Below are 23,795 nucleotides of genomic sequence, written 5' to 3'. Positions count from 1 at the left end.
GCAGAGCCAGCGGTGGCAAGATCAAAGCGGCTCTGGAAAAAAAGCAGAGTAAAAACACCTTTTTAACGATGGACCAGAAACGTAAAACTGAGCTATTGGAACTACAAGAGTGAATGTTCTGCTATTACACAGTTTGTATAATTCATTACTGTATATCATTAGAAAACACACAGACATCAAAGACACAGTCTCAATAAAAACACAGACAGTGGACACAATTTGAAAATATGTTTTCTCCCTATATTTGATCATTTACAATTTACAAATTTTGGTCATAAGAAAATTAAAAGAAAAAGTTTCATGTGATAATCCTGGCAAAGGCACTAGTAAAGAATTCAAATCTCACCATTTACAATGGAGATCAAATTCAGATGATCCCTGAAATGAACAGTTTGTGTCCTGTAAACTTAAAGATCAATGGGGGAGCTGAAAAAGAAAAAAAAAAAAAAAAGAAGAAAAAATGAAGGAACCTTTCCAATTCCAGTAAACCCATGTGGAAATATATGAAGCTTTAAAATGTGTTTTAGTCACAATATAAATGCTTGGCCCCACATAAGATTGCTTTAAAAGCAATAGTTTTTGTTATATAAGGCAGCATGGTTTACTCCACAGTCAATGATATTGTTCCGGATAATAATTGTAGTGTTAAAAACCAATTTTTGGTGAATAAGCAAAGTTAGTCTCCCAGTCATCCAACTGACCAAGGTCTAGACCTTATCCATGATCTCCAGAACATCATCTAGAATGGAGGGTCCAAGATCCACATGCAGGGACAGAAGAGATCCAGCATGGGCAAGGATACGTTCTTCCCTCTCTTGCGCTGAAATTCCATTATCTGAGGGGCTCAGTAAAGGTCGAAGGGCTCCTCCTTCCACCTCCATCACTGGACTCTTACTTCTTTCGTCTAGGTGAAGTCGTGGTGGTTTTGGAGGGGGAGCCTGTGGCAATGACAGAGCCTGAGGTCCACCTATAACAGGGAGTGAGATAGCATTCTTTAGCAGAGGAGATGGAAGGTCTGGGTGAGAGGGAGGTGGAGTAGAGCACGGAGAAGAGGCTGAGGATCCAGGGTGTGATCTAGGAAGGAGGTGAAATTTGCCTTGTAAGAAAGAAACATCCCCAAACACATCTCCTTCACCACAACCTATATGAATGGTATGTCTAAAATCTCCAAGTGGAGGACTGATCATGTCTGGAGACAACAGGTCCCTTAACTTTCCTTTACGGCTGCCCCTCTTTAGGTAGATTGGGGCTTTGGTTGACATTTTTATAAAGCTTCCTCACAGTTGACGCAGATCCTGAAAGTCTCACTCTAGCTTACATGTTGCAGAGTCCAGCTGTAGGACAACAATCAACAGTTTCATCTATGAAAGCAACAGATATCTGTACTAAAATAACAAAAGCCAGTGGTGTGACAGAACGGCAAGTCTTTGGATCAAGAGTCATACAGAAGATATATGAAATTGCAAAATGTATCAGACGTCTTTGAAATCCTGGATCAACTCTTTTGATCAATTTTTGCAAGGGAGAAGAAAATCGTTCCACAAAAAAGGAGACTTGGACGCCTTGAGGCCCTTAAATAGCAATGGAAACTTTTCAGGGTTATAGGGTTTTTCCAAGCGAGAGATTGAAGTCAAATCTGAAAGAAAAAGGGACAGGAGGGTTTACATAATTAATATTGATGTAAATAAAATACAGTTTTCAACAGTAACATGCTACCATGTCTTGGATAGTGCACTTTTACAACAATATAGTACAACACTGAAAAGTTCAATAAGGAACAAGTCAACTTCCAGTAGGTATATAAACATTATTTATACACTATACTGACAAAATGTACAGTAAAACGACAGAATATTCTTACTTGCAGCGTTCCTCTGTCTCCTTCAAAAAGGCTAAATTGAAGACATGATCAATAAAATGATCTGATCTCACTCTGACAGGTACATGTTCTTATAATTATAGAGAACAAGGTGTACCTATTAAACTGAATATATGAATTAGCATTAATACTTCTGGGACATACATGAAAATCTGTGCCAAGCAACTGACTTTCACAGGTGACAAATCTCATTCACTTCCAAAGTGACTGAAACAGACGTAAATACATCCCTGAAATGGACAGATCAGCCTGGGTCTACTACCTTTTGAATGTATAAACATATGCAACTCAATGTTGCTTTTAAATGACCTTATTGACTAAACTGAAGAAACTGGTGAGTGATCTATAGAGCGTGCCCTCACAAAGCCATGCTTCCATTATAGTACCAGTAGGCTTAGATCAGGGTTAGTCAGTTCTTTGTTGGCTCAGAAAACTAACATTGTTCAAATATTGGCAAACAGGATAATCAATGCACAAGTCAAACTTCTGTGTTAATCTGGAAGCCACGATATATATACTGGGCCACGAGAGTCTCTGGGTCACTAAAACGGTTTGATGCAGAACTACGAGGTGGCGCCTGTAGCATACTAGTTATGGTAGTTTGACAGCACCTTTAATGTGCTGAAATACTACGTTATTGAAAGAGTAGTAACTGGAATAGCCTAAGGACATGTGGACAAAGCAAAAGAATTCAAGAATGCTTGGGATTCCATTTAAACCTCTCTCTCTCAAAACAAAGTAAAATATGTTTGTGCTTTTAAAACAGACTTGTTAGTAGAGCAAATGATCATATAAGTCTCTAAATGAAAAAGGAAATGCAAAGTCTTCTTTTCTACAACTTCTAATCATGACATTTTCTGTTATTATGTTTTAGTATATATATATATATATATATATATATATATATATATATATATATACACACATACACACGGCAACTTTTAATGAGATTTTGTTCAGTTCCCCAACATCTAGCCCATGCATTTTCCTCGGTTTCTGGTCTCCGTTAGAGATGTTGCAGAGAGCCTTACTTTATACGCCAGTAGTAAGATTACAAAATACCAATATGCATGTGGTCATTTTGGGAGTCTGGTGGCTTTGGATGGATATCAGCTGCAGCAGGTCGAAGTGTGACCTAGGTCTCAGGGTTTAACACCCCGTTTTCATATGAGCTGGTTGGCGAGACTATTTTTAGGTCACTGATATGCAACATTGTCCTTCAACAGTATATTGTTACTTTCTCTTTTTTTTTATACAATGTATGGTTTCTAGCTTTTGAGCTCCGTTACATGCAAATAGGAGCTATAAGTATGTCTCCTTGTATCAATTTCCTAAACTTTTCCAATAAAAAGGCGTACACCGAAAAAAAAACCACACACAAAATAAACACACCAGCACATAAACCAGAAGTATACGCCCCATTAAAGTATGTTGAGTAGTAGACCAGAAGTATACGCCCCAATAGAGTATAAGTTTTTAATAATCACCAACCCAACACCCAATGTCTGCTCATGCTACCAAACTCGCCATACATTTAGAACAACATTTTAAAAAACAAGCCAAACTTTTTTTTTCTTCTAATGAATTCTTGGAAGATAGAAGGTATGAGTGAGTCACAGGACACTTGTTTTATTGGTTGCTGGGTCTGTGACCGCAGGCTTGGGGCTAAATTGAACATTCCAGAGATAAAAGTAAAGGCTAGAAGAGTAGATATAATGCTGGGGGTGAGAGCAGTTGAGAGAATAGAGAGCCTGGAATTCCAGAAAACGATTTCTAACAGTCTGCACAGTAAGCATTACAACCACTTACCTTGAGTTTAAAATGCAAATAGCCAAGGAATGCTCTACTCATCCTCTCCATTCAGTCACCCATCAACCCATTTCTCCCTGTACTCCATACTGTTTCTGCTCATTCTTCTTCGTCTCTAAACATTTTAACAAACTCTCTCATTACAATTTCAGGCATCTTTCAGACCACACATGACAGACATTGAGCATACTAGCTAGATTAACTGTATCGATTCATATGGATAAATTAACACTCTAAGTACTATAACCACTACTGCAGCTGTGATACGTATGGCATCAGGATTGCACCACCCAAAGTAGTCAAATTGCTTTAGTATGGTTTAATAACTTTCCTGTGTCACTCATGTCACTTCCAGTCTTCTAATGCAGGAGAAGCTGGATGTTTTAATTCATCTAAGCTCAGTCAATAAAGGACAATGTTCATTGCTTGAGCGTTCTGTGCTGAATGATGATGCTCTCGGCCAATGAGCATGGCCCTGCTTAGCCAAGTACAGCTGTTGGCATATTCTGCAGGAGAATCCCGGTAACATTGTATGTGCCCACTGGGATCCAGGTAAGTTGCAAACAGCGTTTAGTAGTTTGCCCCAGGAAGCACCTCTAGTAGCCATCTGAGGAGTCGCCAGTGGAGTTATCACAAGGCTGTAATGTAAACACAGCATATTCTCTGAAAAGACAGGGTTTACTGCTAAAAAGTCTGCAGGGAATTATTCTACTTACCAGAACAAATTCAATAAGCTGTAGTAGTTCTGGTGACTATAGTGTCCCTTTAAATTCCCCACAATTCCCACTTTCATGAATGATGCTGTAGATAAAACATCTTGGCAATGAACTCTGCTGTCACAGGTGGTAATTCCCAGCTTGGTATAATACCAGCACAAGACAGTCAGCTTTATACGTTAATTCCTATAGTTTGTGTGCTTACAGGGAATCTATTTACCTCAATTACATATATTAATTAACAAATGTTTCACCTCCAATGGAATACCTATATACAGGAAACAAAAATAACTGGGGTGATAAACAATTAAATACAGTATCACACATCACTGTGACCCTCTGTCACCAAGACAAACTGCTGATTCAGGGGGGTTTGGTTAGTGTGGTTGTCATGCGGCCAAAAGCAAAGGATTCTGGAATAACTCTTCTAGAGCTGCTGCCTTTGCATATTCTCTGAGCTGGCTAAATCTTCCATCTAATATTTTCCAGGGAAAAGCAAGCTTTGCAACAAGTAAACAGGCACAGATTGGCAAATTCCATGCTGTGTTTCCCACACAAGTCTGTCATTTATTACTGAAAGTTATTGAAACCTGACAATGAAGCAATAAAAGCACAAAGAAAAATTGAAAAATCTAAGTTTTAATCTATTTAAGACCCATCATAGTTAGTGCCATCATTAACATATGCTTTCCAAAGGGCCGTTCTTATAGAAGTGCCAGTCTAGGTACCATAACCACAACATCAACATGAGGAAATTATAGTGCCATTTTGCTGTAGATGCAATTCCATGGTGCGTGGTCTACTTTGCAGTTTGACCAAAATTCAAGTGACACATAGAAAGTAATATGTTCTTTGTTGTTTAATCTGCATAAACGCCACAAAGCACTAGTGGTCTGGCCCCTCTACTGCATTAGCAATATTAATTTGATACATATTTTAAAACTATTTATTGGCAGACTCCTTCAGCGGAGTTATGTTGTCTAGACTTAACATTTAAACACTAGCAGTTGTATACAGACCTATGACTTCTAAATGAGTGGTAAATTCAATTTTCTTGAGTTAGGTACTTTAAAAGTTTAGCAAGAAGGCAAGTGATTTACAAAAAAAAACACGCTGGCGGGAAATGTAGAGAAGCCTTCCCATACCCTCCAATAGTGATGTACTATATACTTCAACCTCTATCGTTTCACAAACTGCACTTTACAGGGAACATGCTTGGTATTTAGCTGATATTTGTTTTTTTTTTATGCAATTTATTTACATATGGTCATAATGTATTTATCCTACATAAGTACTTTTTTTTGTATTTAACTTGTGATGGCATATAAAATAAATAAATTCAAAGTCCGTCCCTATTAAACATATTATATGCTTGAGAGTGATCTCAGGACGACTTAACCGGTTGTAAAATGCCAGAATCTACCACTGCCAGTTGGCAAATAAAACATTTAAAATCTGGGCCAACCAGCTGGCAGCGTTCGGACATATTGAAATCCAGGCACAATTCTAAAATTAGTGATCAAATGAGTTTTTTTGCATTTTTCACACACAAACAAATATGAACGCTAACTTAGGCCAGTGTTTGTGACTAAGTGGCTAGTAAAAAAAACTGGACATACCCCATTTGTAATACATTGGGTGGCCTACTTTTACAAATGGTATGCTATCATGGGGTTAATTCTTATTCCAGAGCTACCATTTGGTCTCAAAGGCACCGTAACCAATCTGTCAAATTTCAATGTGTATAAACAGAAAAATTAACGTGCTATATTTGACCCTGTAACTTTCCAAAACAACATACATGGGGTACGGTTTTACACGTGAGACATAGCTGAATACAAATATGTGTACTTATTGCAGTAATATGTGTACTTATTATGACATTCACAGTTAAAATGCCATGCAGAACTAAAAAAATAAAATTTCTTAATTTTTTTTAAATATTTTATTCAGATTAAATTAGTTTCATATATTAATATTTGAGATGAATCGAAAGCCCAGTTTCTCCTGAACAAAATGACGTATAATAAGTGTGGGTGCACAGAATATGAAAGAGGTTAATTATGGTTGAACAAACGTAAAGGGCAAATTCAACGTTTAGTTTACGTTTTGATCTGAACTTTTAAAACTGCCTCAGTCTTTAAGGGGTTAAAACAAAATCAACTTATCACTATTATTAAATACTTAAGTGACACAGCAGCCTAGAACAGACCCTCAGCCCCAAAGAAACAAAAAATATGTGGTGCTACTCGTTCCCTCATAAGCTTATATGATAAATATATCAAGTTATTCTAGAGTAAATAAACTTGTTTGCAACTTATCTTCTCATGCGTGGAAAAAAATACTACAAAAAAAGCATGAAAGTAAGAAATCAAAAGTAACAAATCTTTAAAGAGATATAAAGTAAACTAAAAGGGGACATTCTGCAACAGGAAATGCATACATCAGGAGAAAGGAAATGAAATCAAAGTATTGTCATTCAGGCAGGTTTATTCACTAAAGTGAGAATCTAAAGTAAATGTAAATTTTAAAGTCAAAATAGCCCAACTTTCAGTTCAGTTACTTTGGCCTTAAATGTGAAATTCACTTCAAATTCTCACTTTAGTGAACAACCCTATATACCCCTCAAAACACGTTTTACATCTCACCATCTTCTAGTAATGATCTCCCGGCCAGTCTCACAGAAGCACTGGACAAAGGGCACATGGGCAGTAAGTGCAGATATTCAGAAGCAAAGCGTCTCATATGAGCAAGAAAGGCATCACTGTTTCCAAGGGGATTTACACCGATATCTCTTATAGTCACCAGAACAACTACAGCTTCATATATTTGTTCCAGTTAGTAGAATCATTACCTTCATGCTTTTTGCAGTAAACACTGTCTTTTCAGAGAAAAGGCTGCGTTTGCATTACATCCTAGGGATACCTCCACTGCCCACTCCTCAGATAGCTATTAGAGGTGCTTCCTGGGGAAGTGCTGCACAGTGTGACTGACATTCAGTGTCTCCACCCCCTGCATGGAGACACTGAACTTTCCTCATAGAGATGCATTGATTCAATACATCTCTATGAGGAAATGCTGATTGGCCAGGGCTGTGTTTGTCTTGTGCTGGCTCTGCCCTTGATCTGCCTCTGTGACACTCTCAGCCAATCCAATGCTTTACTATGTGAAAGCATGGTGATTGGCTCAGAACAGCACTTCTGATTTTGTCAGCCAAGCAGGCAAATCAGGGACAGAGCCACCAGCAGCATACTGGAATAAAGGTAAGAATTTACTATATTTAGGGGGGGCCAGACTGTGATATTAACACTATAGAGTCAGGAATACATAGGTAAGTTGACCGTTTTCAGCCCATCAATGCACCTATTTCAGGTATGAATCGGTAGGGCTAGAAGGAAGTGTATAATCTCTGCCTCAGCTATACCTCCAGTAGGAACTTGGCTTTGGGTGGCAAAGGATGCTTATGTAGTGTTAAACTGCTAAAAATGGTTTACCACTGAGTAAAGGGACAGTACCAGTATCAATGAGATGAAATGGTTATAATGCAGTACAGTATTCCTTTAACATTAAGTCTGAACTCTTTTTGCGGGCTGGCTAATGAAAGCTGCCAGAGAAGTTACACCACTGGTGACAACATTAAAGGAAGGCAGTAGCATTAGGAATACACATCTGTATTGCTAAGGCTACAGATCTGTTGCCACTTATCAAGTAGGCCACCCCAACTTTTAAAACAAATTACTTACCTTTTCTGCAGCTCCACAATCTCATCCTCAGGTTATGTGTTAGGTCACCCTGTGTCTCTACAGGATAACTAATTTAATGCTCCTCATAGAGGAGTATTGGGAAACGTAGGCACAAGAGCGACGCTCTCCGCGATGTCCTTATAATTCCTCCATAGAGAACCACAGGGGGGCCAGCACTGAAGGTACTATAACATCTTTAAAGGACCACTCTAGTGCAAGGAAAACACTCGTTTTCCTGGCACTAGAGTGCCCCCACCCTCAGGGTCCCCCTCCCGCCCGGCTCTGGAAAGGGAAAAAGGGGTAAAACTTACCTATTTCCAGCGCTGGGCGGGGAGCTCTCCTCCTCCTCTCCGTCGGCTGAATGCGCACGCGCGGCAAGAGCTGCGCGCGCATTCAGCCGTCGCATAGAAAAGCATTTATAATGCTTTCCTATGGACGCTTGCGTGCTCTCACTGATTTTCACAGTGAGAATCAGGCAAGCGCCTCTAGCGGCTGTCAATGAGACAGCCACTAGAGGATTAGGGGGAAGGCTTAACCAATTTATAAAAACATAGCAGTTTCTCTGAAACTGCTTTGTTTATAAAAAATTGGGTTAACCCTAGCTGGATCTGGCACCCAGACCACTTCATTAAGCTGAAGTGGTCTGGGTGCCTAGAGTGGTCCTTTAATAAGATGAAGTTGTTAAAGTACCTACAGTGTCACTTTAGAGGATCACTACAGCATTAAGCATACAAACATATATTCTTCAAGCTATAGTGTTCTACTCATAATTATATTATCGCCCACCTGTAAGCATTTAAAAACGGAGCTTTATTAATTGTATATCACTTGCCCCCCACCCTGCATCCCTGAGGTCATCCAATCAAATGCTTTCCCTCAAAGATTTGATAAATTAATGCATCTCTATTGGAGAGCATACAGCAGAGCATGGATACACTAAAAATGTTAGCCCTGAAATATACAGAGGACCAATACCATTAAGGTGATCATAAGCAGCAATGCACTATTTACAGTGTTATAGCCTGCAGGGACAGGTTATATATGTCAAAGAACCATTACATTAATCTGTACTGGTTCTGTGGTCTATAGTGTACCTTTAATTATCTCTATTTGTGCACCTCTTCATATTGAAACACTTGAACACACAGATTTCACCATGACCACTTTAAAACACTACTGGTGCTTGGAGTTTTGAGTGTTACTTTAAAGGCTTAATCACTGGAAAAAAGTGTTGACTCTAAACTATTATATACCCACACACACCATCTACATGCAGGCTTTTATTAGTTTTGTTATTTTTAAAGCGATACCTTGTCTCACAGAACACCCCTGTTAGTTTAGCACCAAGTAGCACCCTTAAAAATACATGAATTACATTTACCAAGAAAATAAAAGAATGTCCTCAACAACTGTAGTCTTACAAGCAGGTGTGGAATTTAGTTTTGCTTGACAAAAGTCCATAAGGGTGAAACATTATGACTTCCTCCTGAAATTCTGCCCTACAGTCACTGATAATGAATGAGAGTCATCGAGCTAGCATTTAAGCAGCTCTCCAACTGATGAACTGTATAACCCATGATGCTCAGACATCCTTAAGAAAAGAAGGATAAATTGGACTAGCTGAGCCTCGTGTGAGTGCTCATACAACAACTAGAACAATGCATGATGATTATGAGTGGCATATAAAGGAAAATATGAATATAAAACTGAGCCCTGGAAATATTTTAACCTGTCCTAGTGCACTTTGAATATAAATGCCTATAAAAAATATATATATATATATATATCTATTTTTTTTTTTAACGCTACCCATATTAAACTACGGTTTACGGGTCTAGTGCAATGGTATAGCCCACCAAACTTTGCTTATTAAAAATTGCCGTGTCCATCAGCTCCAAGTGTACAGTGAGTGGACTACTATAAGAGAAAGAAAAAAAAAACACAAAAAAAACCTACAAATAAAGGCTTGTTTGTACTGTTGTATACAATACTACCTACCACACCTCGAGTGTTTAGATAAACTTTGAGTACTTGATAATCTTTGAGTGAATCTTTTAACAACTGAAGCAATTGTCTTATTTTGTGAAATTCTATACAAGCACTAAAATGCCTGTGTAGAATTTCACAAAAGAATATAAGCTAAACCAACAGTGAGCTGCAGATTCAATATTAAACTGACAAAACACACCAAATTCAGTTTCTACCACACCCCTCAAAATATACTCAGCAAAAACAGGGCACACAGCTCACCAACATGTTGAACTGTTTGTTGTGATGGCTAAGGGTGTGGTATGACCTTGTTACATTTTAATTCTATGCAGCCTGTGGGCACCATACTATATCTTAACAAAAATTGCTACTAATGCACAGCCACAAAAGATGCAAAGTATTATTGGATACTGACAAAAACTCAGTTTGGGTGCATGTTCAGAAAACCGGTATTGGCACTAAGTGACCAGAGTAATGTTAGACAAGAACTGTTACAATGGATAATGGCTTGGCCTCCAGATTAACCTCAATTTCAATTTGCAACAAAACTACATGACTGCCAATATCAATATGTAACATATTAGTTTTTCAGGTAACATCTGAAATGAGACTAAGCTCAAAATAACCTACTTATTAAAAGGGAATAAATATATTTTTAAAAATATATATTCCCACTTTTAATAAAATAGGTTTTTTGAGCTTAAGTGTTTTTTTTTTTTTAAATCTTTGTTTTTCCCGCTTGTATACAGATATCTAGCTACACATGCAGTATTTATTGTGTCTACAGAAAATGTGTGTGCAGATAGATAAATGAAACTAAGCTGAACTCAAAATTAACCTACTTATTTAATATACATATTTAAACAATATTCCCCCTTTTAATAAGTAGATTAGTTTGAACTTAAGTCTCATATTTCTATAATACACACGTTCTGTAGAAACACTAAATACTGCATGTGTAGCCAGATTTCTGTATACAAATGGGGAATACAAAAATAAATCAGTTTAACTCTGTGGTGTGAGCAAACCAGCACTCCACGAATGAGGAGAACACAGCTAGTACCTAATATTAATAATAAGCAGATATAAACTACAATCACAATATGACTATATACCATCCCCACAGCCTGTAGCATTGACCCCTGCAGTTTGTCACACACAGCATTATGTTTGGATGTCATAGAAACCTTCCTGCAAGCTAACCCACAATCCCTGATAATAGGCTTCCACGCCCTTACACTATGCAGACTGTAAGAGGGAATAGTAATCACAGTCAGTAATAGGTGGCATTATAACATATAGAATAGTTACAATATATAGAATATACCTCCAGCGGGGTCCCGGGTCTCCTGCGGACGTGGTCGGGGAGTGGTTAGTACTTCCGGTTCTCAGTGTCCCAGTAACCAGCATCCAGCACGGCGCGCTCAGCAGCCCAGCCGAGACTGCCGAGGGGAGCTCACATACACACACCCTCTGCAGCACGCAGCCAATCAGGACGCCCGACCAATCAGGCACCAAGTACGTGTTTTTTTTTTTTTTCTTTCACACAACTCGCATAAGCTTTATTTGTACAACAATAAAAAAAGCAAACAATGCTTGGGGTTTTTTTTTTTTTCCCAAAGAGGATACATAGCACCTTAAGATTCTTTTTTTTGTTGTTGTTGCTAAACTCATTAATCTATCAGTCTCAGGAAGCAGGGGATTGTTGCACTAGTAGATACAAAAAAATAATAATAATAATTATATTCATATAATTAAACAGGAAGAAGAGCAGCCACGGCCTGAGGCATGAGCTGATGCTGATGAGCTGATTTTCAGTGCACCAGATCTTGTAAATAGGATTTCACACCCTTTCTTAATAAACACTATTAATCAATGCAAATGATGAGACTCTGCAGAGTGAAGTTGGTATTGTAGTTGTTTCTTCCCCTGATAATTGACTCCAGTTCAAAGTATCTTCAGGGAGATTTTTCCAAAGTCCATTCTTCTTCAGGCATCATCATCTTAACCAAAATGCAGTCTAGAGGTACTTCATCAGATCCTGACCACCTGGGCAGACACACAGGGAGACTTTCTTCCTTCTGCGCCTGCAGCTTCCCTCTTAATTAGGAAACGGCTATAGGTACCCCCTACAAGACCTTTCGTGAGGCGTCCAGGGTTAATGCAGATACAGCCGCTGATATCCTTTAGTAGAATGGAATTTAAAGGGGAAAAAAAAGTTATTAAAAGAATTTGCAAAGAACTTGAAGCACAAAGAACTTCATAGTAGTTTTCCTCCCACATCTTCATTCAGAGAATGTCTCTTCCCACACAAATTATGTTAAATGCTTTACTTTAGTGACTTGCTTTACTCATAGATATAAAATCCTATTAAGATGCACATAAATACATTTACATAGATCAATGTGTCACGATCTGCCATTTATTTCAAATACCAGAATCTGGTAGTTCACAGATGGTGCTATCGCCCGCACAATTATTCCCTGTAATGACATACATGTCCTGATCTGCCTAAAATTAGTGGGAGTAGAGATCTTGAGAGGCAGCTGCCGCAGTTTGAATTCAGCTGTCTCACATTGAATCAATGGCAATAGCATGCAGCCCTAGTGCACAACTCCCACTAATCTCAAGCAACACAGTGGCATGTAGGTTCCAGTGCTGTAGAACATTAAAATCTTCCATTAAAGGATCACTCCAGGCACCATAACAACTTAATCTCAGTGAGGCTCCGTCTTATGAACGGTTTAATCCCATTGAGTTCCATCCACCTGGCTTCACTGAGGAGGCCTTTCCATGTGCACTGGTGGTAGGCTGAGAACATCAGCTGATGCTCTCAGTTTATCACTTGCCTCCTATTGAGAAAAATGCTTTAGAAATATACGTATATATGAAATCTGACACTCCGCTAATGAGCCAGCCCTGTACAACAAAGCTTAGCTCAGTGTGCTAGCCAAAGCTCCTTGCAGTGGAGGCAGAGGTGATTTGACTACTTACTGTGGGAAAGCACCAACGCACTCCTGTCACCATAACCACCACAATTGGCTGTAGTGGTTAAGGTGCTAAGAGTGTTCTGTGTACAGAGTGTAATTTCCTTATCACTTTATAAAAATGCTGATTTCAATAGAAACCTGCACTCTTATAAACAGACATGGTTGCAGCCTCCCAGCTGTCAGACAGTTTGGAGGGTGCTCTTCCTGATTGCTTCCTGCCCCAGCACAAAATGTAAGCATTGGAGACGCAGCATATCAATTGCCATATAGGTTTCCTGCATTACAGTGCTTCTCTGTTAGATTGGCTGGGAAATCATTGGTACTAATGATCTCTGGCAGGCAAAATGGAGCCTGCTGGATTTATGATAAATTGACCCTTTATTTACAGGTGCGGGCATAAGGGGCATAGAACTTTCCCAACACTCTGGCATTATCTTTAAATGCATTTATTTATAATGTGGGAGTGTATTTGCCAGGCCAAATCATCCACTTGTTATAAATGTCCCTGATCTAACTCATCAGACTGGAGATTTACATCAGTTTTAAGTTAACATTATGATTTATGACAGCCATTTAAAAATCGTACTGAGAAAGAAGATACGGTAACATTTTTTTAAAATTCTCAACAGGTGTTTAGAGGCTAACCAGACCATTTTGTCACTGTATAACTCAAACACAAACAGCATGCACGTGAAAAATGTTGGGGGAATCTGGGTCTTCGATAGGAATACGTTGAAGACACTGACAGTTGTTTTGTTACCAAGTGCAAATTTGCATTGAAAATGGGAATACATTTAGGGTGATTTTCTGTCCAGCTTCTCTCAAGTAGAGATCCAAGTCTATTAGACAACTTGCAGATTAAAAAGGATACCAAGCTGGGATTTACCACCTGTGTTTTTTTTTTTAATTTGAATAAAAGCACTGCCATGCATACAAGTATTTTGGAGTGGAACACAAGGCTAACCTTAATGAAATAGCGCAGCTCCGAAGGTATTATAAAGATATCTGGTGTGACAGGCATGGATGCAAAGCTATAGAGACCTTCATAGTCAATATTCATTTCCTCACTTGGTGGGTACAGTGGGTAGTAACTGGAAGAGAAAAAAACAAAAAGTTTATTATCAATAATGGTGAACTTCGCACAAGCAATGTTCTCTAGAATACGCTACAGGTGTCCATAAGATCTGTGCAGGAAGTGACAGCAGAATCCATTGGCAAGATGTTTTATCTTCAGAATCATTCATGAAAGTGTGAATTGTGGGGAATTTAAAACTAACAAACTTTTGGGCCAAAATAAGAAAAATAAAAAATATAGGGAATGTAATTCCATAGAAACCAATGTTAATTGCGCCACTTTTTAGGACAGTAACTCGGTATTGCTCTTCATATGCAACACCAAGGCAGATATTTTGTTACACAACTTTTGTACACTTGCATTAATAGAACACTACTCGTATGATGATTCTAGTGAAACATTAATCAAAGTGGAACATGCAGTTTGTTTGGTTTGTATAGTTATGCTAAAAAAGAAACTTCACCTCCTCTGAGTCAGAATGTGCTTGAGGATCCGGCTGAACCGATCTGGTGCCCCTGCTGAGCTGCTGTTTGGATAAAACAAAAAGACTTCATCAAAACCAGGGTTTAAGCATTTAGTCATGGAGTTGCAGGCAAAGAGATAAGCAGGGTGCACAATGGAAGCTTGCCAAGTAGGCTTTAATGTTTTCATGCCACTATCTATTGATGCATGACCTAGGCATCAGCACCAAAACTAAAGAAACAATTAAAGTATTGTAGGGATAATTATGGTACAAAATATTACAAATAAGACAGTATGTCAGGCTTCTGAAATCACTGGGAATAATTAACACAAGTGCATGGGCAAGATGCCCCTGTGTCAGCATTCCTATGCTTGGTGGAAAGAATCTCCACTGCTAATATTGCTGCCATGTATAAGGTGGGCAAAGAGTGTTAGCGTAATCAAGTCTTTTCTATAACCATTATTTTGGAGATCACATGATTTACAGCTCCTAAAAGAAGTTTACTTAAACGTTGTATTTACTGCACCTGAATTAAGCACTCTCCAACCCTTTTCCGATGTTTAAGACATACCTGCTGATTTCCTCTGCACCCATGTGGAAGAGCAAGTCTGTCGAGGTGAAGCCAAAAACAACACTGTTCACAGTCAAAGTGCAAGGATCGGAGACAAAGTGAACTCTCTAAAAAGTAATAAAATAATGGTTGGTATTAAAGTGCCAAAAAGCTTAAACAATACCTGAAGAATTCAAATTGCATTTGTGTTCAAATATCCTGGTACTGAACCCAATGCTTCCAAAAATAAAAATAAAAAATAAAATAAATAAATAAATGACCAAAAAATAAACTATTTCTGATTTGAAATAAATTAAAATAAATAGAAAAAAGTCATTTAAACATTTTATGAAATGGGTATTATACACATGCGTTTTGGACTCATCACAGCTACAGAAACAAAAAAAAAGGAACACTTTTGCATATCAAGATATATAAAATATTCCCTTTTAGTAGGTGCTCAGATGTATAGAGTAACAGGATGTCAAGGTGCAAAAATGGTAGCTTCCAAAACAGATTAAAAAATAAATAAAAACACGGGCTGCTTGATTTTTATTGTAAGTCTAGATAATTGCAAGGTGCAAGAAATGATCAAAAGTTTTAATTTGCACATTCTCAAAGTTACACAAGAAGAGCAGTAAAGGGAATGGTGGTAATGTGAATGCAGGTAGTTTTATTCACTAATTTATTTCCTATCCAATAGCACGCAACACATTTTCTGCTGCATGTGCCATTCCAAAGACAACATATCCATGAGCATGTCTCTAAAGGCATTCCAGATCTGAGTGTCAAATCCCCTTACACAACAATGTCAGATATAGACTGATTGGTATATGACTAATGTGTGACTAGGCCCAGAAAGCAAGAGATCCACATCTGATCATAACCTTTACCATTAAGGAAAGTACTTGCGAATATACAAATTAGAAATCAATGTGTAAGACAAGCTCATTCCTCATAATCGTTCACTATGAAATGCTCCACATAGACTTCAGGCACCATGGCCACTTATAAAATCACTGACGTGGTAATGTTGCTTGGAGTAACCTTTTAAGTACAAGCTAAGATGTGGACCCCTTACATTCTATATCTAGTGGAACATAGCCATACCTCAATGAGGACTCCTGAGTTAGTCAAAACATACAGATGTGGTTTCTAATATTAACTGGGGTCAATATGATATTTATATCAATATGTATTTTCTGCGTTGATACAAATGTGCTGTAAAATTTTGTCAAAAATAAGCTACTAAGCCATCTCCATACTTAGTGGAGCTATTCACACATAGCTGGTTCAGCTGTAAAGCTTTACAGTTTTATTGAAAATTCTTCGTAAATACCAACGTTATGGAAAACAATGTTTTAGTTAAATATTTCCAACTATGCTTTATTTTCATTGGTATCTCATTTAGATGTGAAGTTGTTCAAAGTTCGTTAATAATTCAAACGCTAGCAGGAGATCTGGGAGGCAGCAGCCTCTTCGTCGATATGTGTCTCCATGCAGGAACAGGCATATAAGACCCTCTTTCGGTGGTATACCACCCCGGTGAAGTTATATAAAATGCGCAAAACACCCACGGACCTGTGCTGGAGAGGCTGTGGCCAGAAGGGATCCTACATACATATGTGGTGGGAATGCCCTGCAGCACAGAACTTTTGGAAACGGGTGGTAGGACTTTTGAAGGATATTTTTGATAGAGAGCTTAAGTTGGACCCATGGGTATTCCTCCTGGCCAGACCTCTTGATGACTGGCCCAGAGTGGAACAAAACCTGTTGCACAAAGTGAACTTAGCTGCCAGAAGAGCCCTGGCCCAAGTGTGGCTCCAACCAGACACCCCCCCTGTCGACGTAGTCGTGCAAAAGATCAAGGACGCTTTCCTTATGGATAAGCTGACGGCGCTAGTTAGAGGCACTACTAAAAAGTTTGATAGGGTCTGGGCCCCGTGGATAAACAGCGGAATCGGAGACTAAGGGAGAGGAAAGGGGATTTACCCCGGAACCTCGCCCGAGACTTCGTCCTCGTCGGGACCGGTTATGGCTTGGAGAAGATGCTTGCAGCACCTTGATTTCCACCAGGGCCCAATGCCTTACAGTTTAAATTTAATCCATGACACTTTCCTATAATTGTAACACGCTACTACGGATTGAACCTACTCCTTCCACCCTCCCCTCCCTCCTTTCCTTCCCCACACCCTCCCCCTCTTCTCACTAAGTTCCTTCACCCTATCTTCTTTATCCTTTCTTCGTCCGACTCCATGTACACCAGGCCTTATCATCGCTCGGTCCTCTATCAAAGTGACACCGCCCACTGAAGGCTTAGGACACTGTATCGCATACGTGCCGATCCAATGCCTAAGGCGACGCCCATAAATGATACGAGGTCAAAGATCTCATGTAAACCAACTAGCCTTGTATATAAAACTGGGATTCTGTGGCTTTTTAGACGGAAAACCGAGGCCTACTGCTCTAACACGCTAAGGATGTATGTAGACCTGAGCGGTGTACAGAGGAGGACTGTTATTTTCCTATATTACTAAAATAAAAAACAACAAGGTGTAACTCCACACATGTTCTTGCATCTATAACAATGGAACTCTCACGAGCTATGAAAACTGTGGACTGATTATTATTTTTGCTTTCTTTAACGTAATGTTTTCAAACCAACTGTATGTTCATGGACTAACGGTTTTATATATGTGGGACAATGTTATTGCACTATGTATCTCTTTATACTGCTTCCACGTGCCTGTGGTTACCTTACCTTGTTTATAAATAAAGAATTTAAAAAAAAAAAAATAATTCAAACGCTAGATGTTTGTTTACTGCATGGTTTAGCTCTTGTTATTTGCAATGTATATGTATTATACATCTATCATATAGTCTAAGAATGAACTGAGAAAATAGCATCTGTGGATGAGTATAATATAACCAATATTTATAACAATATAGTCTTTCAAAAACCATGGCAGAAAAAGTACAATGATCAGTACAACTCAACTAGACTGTGATGTCTGAGAAAACTCAGAAATTATAAATAAATAATAATGGAATATACATAAAAACTATAGCGACCAAACATACATGACTTACAGATTCAGCCAGAAAGAGCAACAACAGTTGATGGTCAGAACTATGAGACGTGTGTAGTGACTACGTTTCTACGAGTGGCATATTTACCGGCTTGTCTTCTTTGGCTGGTTCATAGCAGGTAAATGGGGGCTGAGGATAGACTGGATAATGGTGGACATCTCGAATGGATGGCACAAACACCAGGTGGGAGCCAGATCTAAAATAGAAGTCCGAGTGTAACAGAAGAACAGCATTTTATCCAGGTATTAAAAATTTTATACATCTTTCTAGGTGGATAAAGTGAATTGTCTATGCAGAGGAGTGACTGACAGCGTCCTTACCGTTATCAACTTTAGACCTAAAACACATTTTTACAGCAAGGTACAACCTACTTGCTTTCTGCTGTCAGCCACTCATATACCAATAAAATAAACAAGATTTAGAAGATTTATATGTGCCATGGGTGTATTATTAATAGCTGTTCACCTCTAGAAGTAGTGCATTAGCTTAGAATCTGCCAAAACATGAGTGATTTAGTATAGTGGCAGACTAAGCAGGACATGGCCATATTATTCGACTAAATCTAATTAAGATATATTATGGGTTTGACCACCCTCCTGTGTATTCTGACACATCTATAAAGTATTTCATACTATAAAAAGTACGGTAATCTCTTGCACTGAGGAATTTTCCATTTGCTACGTACCAATTAATTACAGTTTAACCTTCCTCCTACTGGTCAGTAACCAACAAATCTGCAAAGAGGATTAGAATGTGCTGGCAGGCCCACTGCAATGGAAACTAACATCTAATATGTATTTTTTTTTTTTTTTTTAATAAAAGATTCATTTTTTTCTCCCTGTCAAAACCATGTTAATAAATATATAAAAAAAAAAAAATGTTTTTCCTAATGCACATTATGAGGGCTCCTGCCTCCTGCATCACTACACAGCCACCGTGGTAGGGTTGCTGTAATCCTTTGCACTTGTTTTCAATGGAAAGCACTGGAGAATTGGTCCATAGCAGCAAGCACGAACAGGGGCTTATTCAAGAAGGTGAATAAAAAGGATTTACCCCCCAAATCTCTTATTTTGGTTTCATTTTGTATCATGGCTGCCAACCCTCCACGACTTGATGTTCAATGAATCAATCTCTTAGATAATGATGTACAGATTGATATGTTCTGAATAAGGCTGGGACATAAAGTACAAATACTTTGAAAAAATATTCAATATATCCATCAGGATTATTCACTAAAGTGAAACTTCTGTTTGAATTTAAAGAGAATTTTATATTTATGGTCAAAATAGCCAAAATGGAAAAAAAAAATCTCTATTCTTTCAGTTCAGCTACTCTGGCCTTAAATTTGAAATTCACTGTAAAATTCTTATTTCAGTAAAGAACAATATTATGTAAAAAAATAAAATAAAAAAACACATCTTCAGTTAGGGAATTATTTGCAACTAACCCCAGCCTTGTGCCCTTGCCATTTAGATAGAATTGATATATAATCAGGCCCTGGCAGCATATCTTGTCTACAGCAGCTCCTATCCGGACCACTTTGCAACTACAGTGAGTCAGCAGAGTGCTCTGCACATCTCTCATTAAAACACAGGAAGCAAGAAACTTTATTGGGTACCACAGCTGCTACCTATACTACTTGAAAGTAGGAGGAAGCGGCCACAAAGGGAGGAAACTTGCTCTGCTGCAGGCTGCACATGTGCAGAAAGAGCTGCGTTACAGACTGCATCACTAGATATGTCAAGTGAAAACCATGGGCAGCCTCACTCTGCATCTCCTATCTATACCGCAGAATAACAAATGGGATGTGGAAGACTGCAGCTTCAGTCTACAATATTATTATTCTTTTATTATTTAAAAAGCGCCACCAGCAAATTCGGACACGTAATTGTAACCAGACAAGAGGGGTTGAAGGCCCTGCTCAATGAGCTTACATGCTAGAGGTTGTGGAGTATAGTGATACAAAGGCTAAAGGTAGGGGTAGAAAAGTATCCACTGAGGGGTTAGTAGGTTATTTTTGAAAGTTGCCAGAGAGAAATCAGGGTGCAGGGAGGGAAAGCTGTTAACAGTTTAATTGATATGCTTTCCTGAAGAAGTTTTCAATTATTTTTTGAAGAAATGGAGACTGGGTGAAAGTAACTGAGAAGGGAAGGGATTTCACAGGAACGGTACAGCCCTGGACAAGTCTATAAGACAAGCATCAGAGGTGGGAGTACGGACAGAGGATAGACATAGCCCTTCAGCAGAACGCAGGGGTCTAAGACTGCAATTACTTGTGTATTAGGGAGGATAGATAGGTTGGAGCAGCATTATGTAGAGACTTGTAAGCAAGCACCAGAATCTTATTGAGCCCTATTATATCTTACTGGAAGCTAATCTAGGGACTGACAGAGGGGGGAGGCGTGGGCGGACAGGAAGATGAGCTTTGTAGCCACATTCATTATAGACTGCAACAGGGCACGTAAGACCACTGAGAACAGGAATGCAGTAGTCAAGGCAAGAGAGAACAACGGCATGGGCCAGCACCTTAGCCGCATCTGGCATTAAATGGAGGTGGATGGGCACTATGTTTTTGAGATGAAAGCATCAGGATTTGGCGATCGACTGGACATGAGGGGTGAAGGATAGGTCGGTGTCAAAGAGAACACCTAGGCAGTTAGTCTGCAAGGTAGAGGTGATGGTAGTGCAGTTGTTTCCCAGGATGCTAGGAATTCAAAAAGATTTTAATATTTTAAGACAAAATGTCATAAATGGACATATTCTCCCAGTCAGCTATGCTTCCAATTTGGTTATTATGTTGTCAAATTTGAGATTCCCAAATTAGCGAATAGGCCCTTCTAGCTAACCTATTGATGATAAAATCTATTTAAACTGTCTATGCAGAAACAAATCTGAGCAGACTATGCGTATGTAGGTATACCATTTAACTTGAATACTGAGACAATGAATACTGAAAAAAAAAATGATAAGAACACTGCTCTCTTCAAGAAAATTGAACCACTTATTCCTCTTCACTTACGGACGGGTGCCTTCAACGATCATTTTAAGACAGCACTTAAAAACATCTTCAAATGTCACTGTGAGCTGTAGGTTCTGAAAGTAATGGGAAAAGCAAAAACAAATGAAGTAGTAAGCTAGAACATGCATTTTACAGTACAATGCACGCAATACTATAGATCGCACGGTCAAGCAAAAGGAGTGCCTTCTCATTTCTCCCAGTAGTGGAAACAAAGCAGCCTTGTCAAACACTGAAACCAATCTAACAAGTATTTTCTAATCCTAAACAGCCAAGCTAGTTCCGGAAAAGCACATAATCTGTCAGCGCTTGTGATACACTTAGACTTTTTTCTGCTCTACACCTGACCAATGAAAGGAGGCACACGCGCCTTTCAAGTACCCCCGTACTATCAAATCAATCAATTTCAAAGTGCTGTTTTTCCGGTGTATGTTTTTTTTTTTAAATCTGTTGTTCATCAAGCTTGTGTTTCCAAGACACGCGTATCATTCCCCTCAGTGGCCTCCCTATTGAAACATTACCATAGTTCAGTATCTATGAAGATTTGGGAATAGTGTTGCATTCACTAAAGCGAAGCAGAGTTGTAGCAGCACTTGGCTACAATTAGTGTACTTGTTATAAAGGGAAATAAAAGAATGTATTTCTATGTTAAAAGACCACTATAGTGCCAGGAAAACACTCATTTTCCTGGCACTATAGTGCCCTGAGGGTTCCCCCACCCTCAGGGTCCCCCTCCCGCCGGGCTCTAGGGGGTGGAAGGGGTTAAACTTACCTCTTTCTCCAGCGCCGAGCGGGGGACTCTCCACCTCCTCAGCTGAATGCGCATGCGCGGCAAGAGCCGCGCGCGCATTCAGCCAGTCTCATAGGAAAGCATTCACAATGCTTTCCTATGGACGCTGGCATCTTCGCACTGTGATTTTCACAGTGAGACGCGCAGAAGCGCCTCTAGCGGCTGTCAGTGAGACAGCCACTAGAGGCTGGATTAACCAAACTGAAACTGCTATGTTTATAGAAAAAAGGGTGAATCCTAGCTGGATCTGGCACCCAGACCACTTCATTAAGCTGAAGTGTCTGGGTGCCTATAGTGGTCCTTTAAGTCAACATGTTTAACATTTTTCTCTTTCAGGAGTACCCCTATATAATTGGGTCGCTATCTACTGCATAATCTACAGCTTCTGAAACTTCAGTAGTTGGTAATGCAAATGAGGATCAAGTTTAGAGAATCAAGGGAGCAATCTGAAAACATCAAAAGAATTTACCCAAAAATCACATTACTGTCACTTATGTGCCCACAGCTTTATTCATGAGACATTTACCTCTATTTGTTCATTTTTAGCATCCAAAAAGGGACCAAGCTACAAAAAAGAAAAAAATATAAAAATAAATAAAGAAAAAAAATGGCATGAATTATTATGACACAGTATAGAAATCGAAAATATATTCCAGTTATAATTTTATTCTAACCAGGATGCAGACATCTGGTCGATCTCTGTTAATAACATCCACAAGGTCCTTTAGTGCATCGTAGGTGATTGAGTCGGATGTAGTGAATGGACCACAGGCAGTCAGAACCATCTGCGGGGGGCAATCTGGAGAAATAGTGCATTATTAACACGTTGCTGACTGCACGGTTTGAAAGAGAAATAAGAGACAGCTACAGCTCTTTGTGCAAAATTAAACAGAGGGCAAAACGTAGATTAGCAGAAAAGTAATTGTCAAAAAGGTGTGAATTTCCCTTGTTTCACTTGTCAGGGTTGAACACAGTGAGGTCTTCCCAATTGTATTTGCCCAATGATTGCTATATATCAATTTATTTATTTTCCCTATTTGTTTTAAACTCAACCCCCCTCCCCTCCATATTGTTTTCCAAAATATTTTTTGGGATTTACCATTGCACAATATAAATTTTGAATCCCAAAAAGACAGCTCCTTGCATACTACCTAAATTGGGGTTCTTTACACAAGATATATTGGTTTCACACAGATCAATATCTCTCTAAACTCTGATAAATATAGGAGTATATTGTGTGCAGTTCCCTTTGTTCCCTGATGTTACAATATTCAAGTCTCTAATACTATTAGACCTGTTTGTGAATTACATTTCCTCCTCATTTATGCAAATGTGCTTGAGTCTTTCCATCTCTAAAACCTCACAACCCTGCAAGGGCTAAATAAGACAAAGCCTTTGAGTAAAGATCTCAAAATTCACAGCAGACTGCAAATTAATCAGGGCTTATTGGGAATCCCTAACGGAACACTCCAAGCACCATAACTACTAAAGCCTGCTGTAGTGGTTATGGTGCCAAGAATGCCCTGGCTATGTCCCACAGTAAGAAGTCAAGCCTTTATAATACAGTTTAACAACTTACACGTGGCCCATGCTGCATCCAGGTATATCCTGCTGGAGAAGTTGGACTATCTATAGAATAAAACTCACTGGAGATCACTAAGCACACACTCTCAGTTAATACATGT

At 38.9% G+C, this 23,795-nt stretch overlaps 2 protein-coding genes across 2 annotated transcripts in view; both read right to left on the bottom strand.

Moving 5' to 3' along the window:
- Positions 1 to 224: 224 nt before the first annotated feature.
- Positions 225 to 11,589, bottom strand: CDC42EP2 (CDC42 effector protein 2). Its single transcript, XM_063438769.1, has 2 exons — positions 11,464 to 11,589; positions 225 to 1,636 (listed from the first exon to the last, which is right to left on the bottom strand). The coding sequence occupies exon 2, from the start codon at positions 1,260 to 1,262 to the stop codon at positions 708 to 710; it is 555 nt and encodes a 184-aa protein (XP_063294839.1). The 5' UTR covers positions 1,263 to 1,636; positions 11,464 to 11,589; the 3' UTR covers positions 225 to 707.
- A 356-nt stretch (positions 11,590 to 11,945) lies between these two features.
- The window catches only part of POLA2 (DNA polymerase alpha 2, accessory subunit), a 50,151-nt gene continuing 38,301 nt past the window's right edge, over positions 11,946 to 23,795 (bottom strand). Inside the window, exons 11-18 of the mRNA XM_063438456.1 lie at positions 22,785 to 22,909; positions 22,637 to 22,675; positions 21,324 to 21,397; positions 18,392 to 18,500; positions 15,236 to 15,342; positions 14,665 to 14,727; positions 14,091 to 14,217; positions 11,946 to 12,320 (exon numbers count right to left, since the gene is read on the bottom strand). Of these exons, the coding sequence (XP_063294526.1) occupies positions 12,171 to 12,320; positions 14,091 to 14,217; positions 14,665 to 14,727; positions 15,236 to 15,342; positions 18,392 to 18,500; positions 21,324 to 21,397; positions 22,637 to 22,675; positions 22,785 to 22,909 (794 nt within the window). The 3' untranslated portion in view covers positions 11,946 to 12,170. The remainder of the gene's footprint in view (positions 12,321 to 14,090; positions 14,218 to 14,664; positions 14,728 to 15,235; positions 15,343 to 18,391; positions 18,501 to 21,323; positions 21,398 to 22,636; positions 22,676 to 22,784; positions 22,910 to 23,795) is intronic.

The sequence above is a fragment of the Pelobates fuscus genome, chromosome 12 (genome assembly GCF_036172605.1).
Source record: "Pelobates fuscus isolate aPelFus1 chromosome 12, aPelFus1.pri, whole genome shotgun sequence".
Classification (NCBI taxonomy): domain Eukaryota; kingdom Metazoa; phylum Chordata; class Amphibia; order Anura; family Pelobatidae; genus Pelobates; species Pelobates fuscus.
This window is presented reverse-complemented; position numbering and strand designations above follow the sequence as displayed.

Excerpts from the sequence above, each read along its gene's own strand:
- CDC42EP2 (XM_063438769.1), bottom strand. The coding sequence starts at position 1,262 with ATGTCAACCAAAGCCCCAATCTACCTAAAGAGGGGCAGCCGTAAAGGA.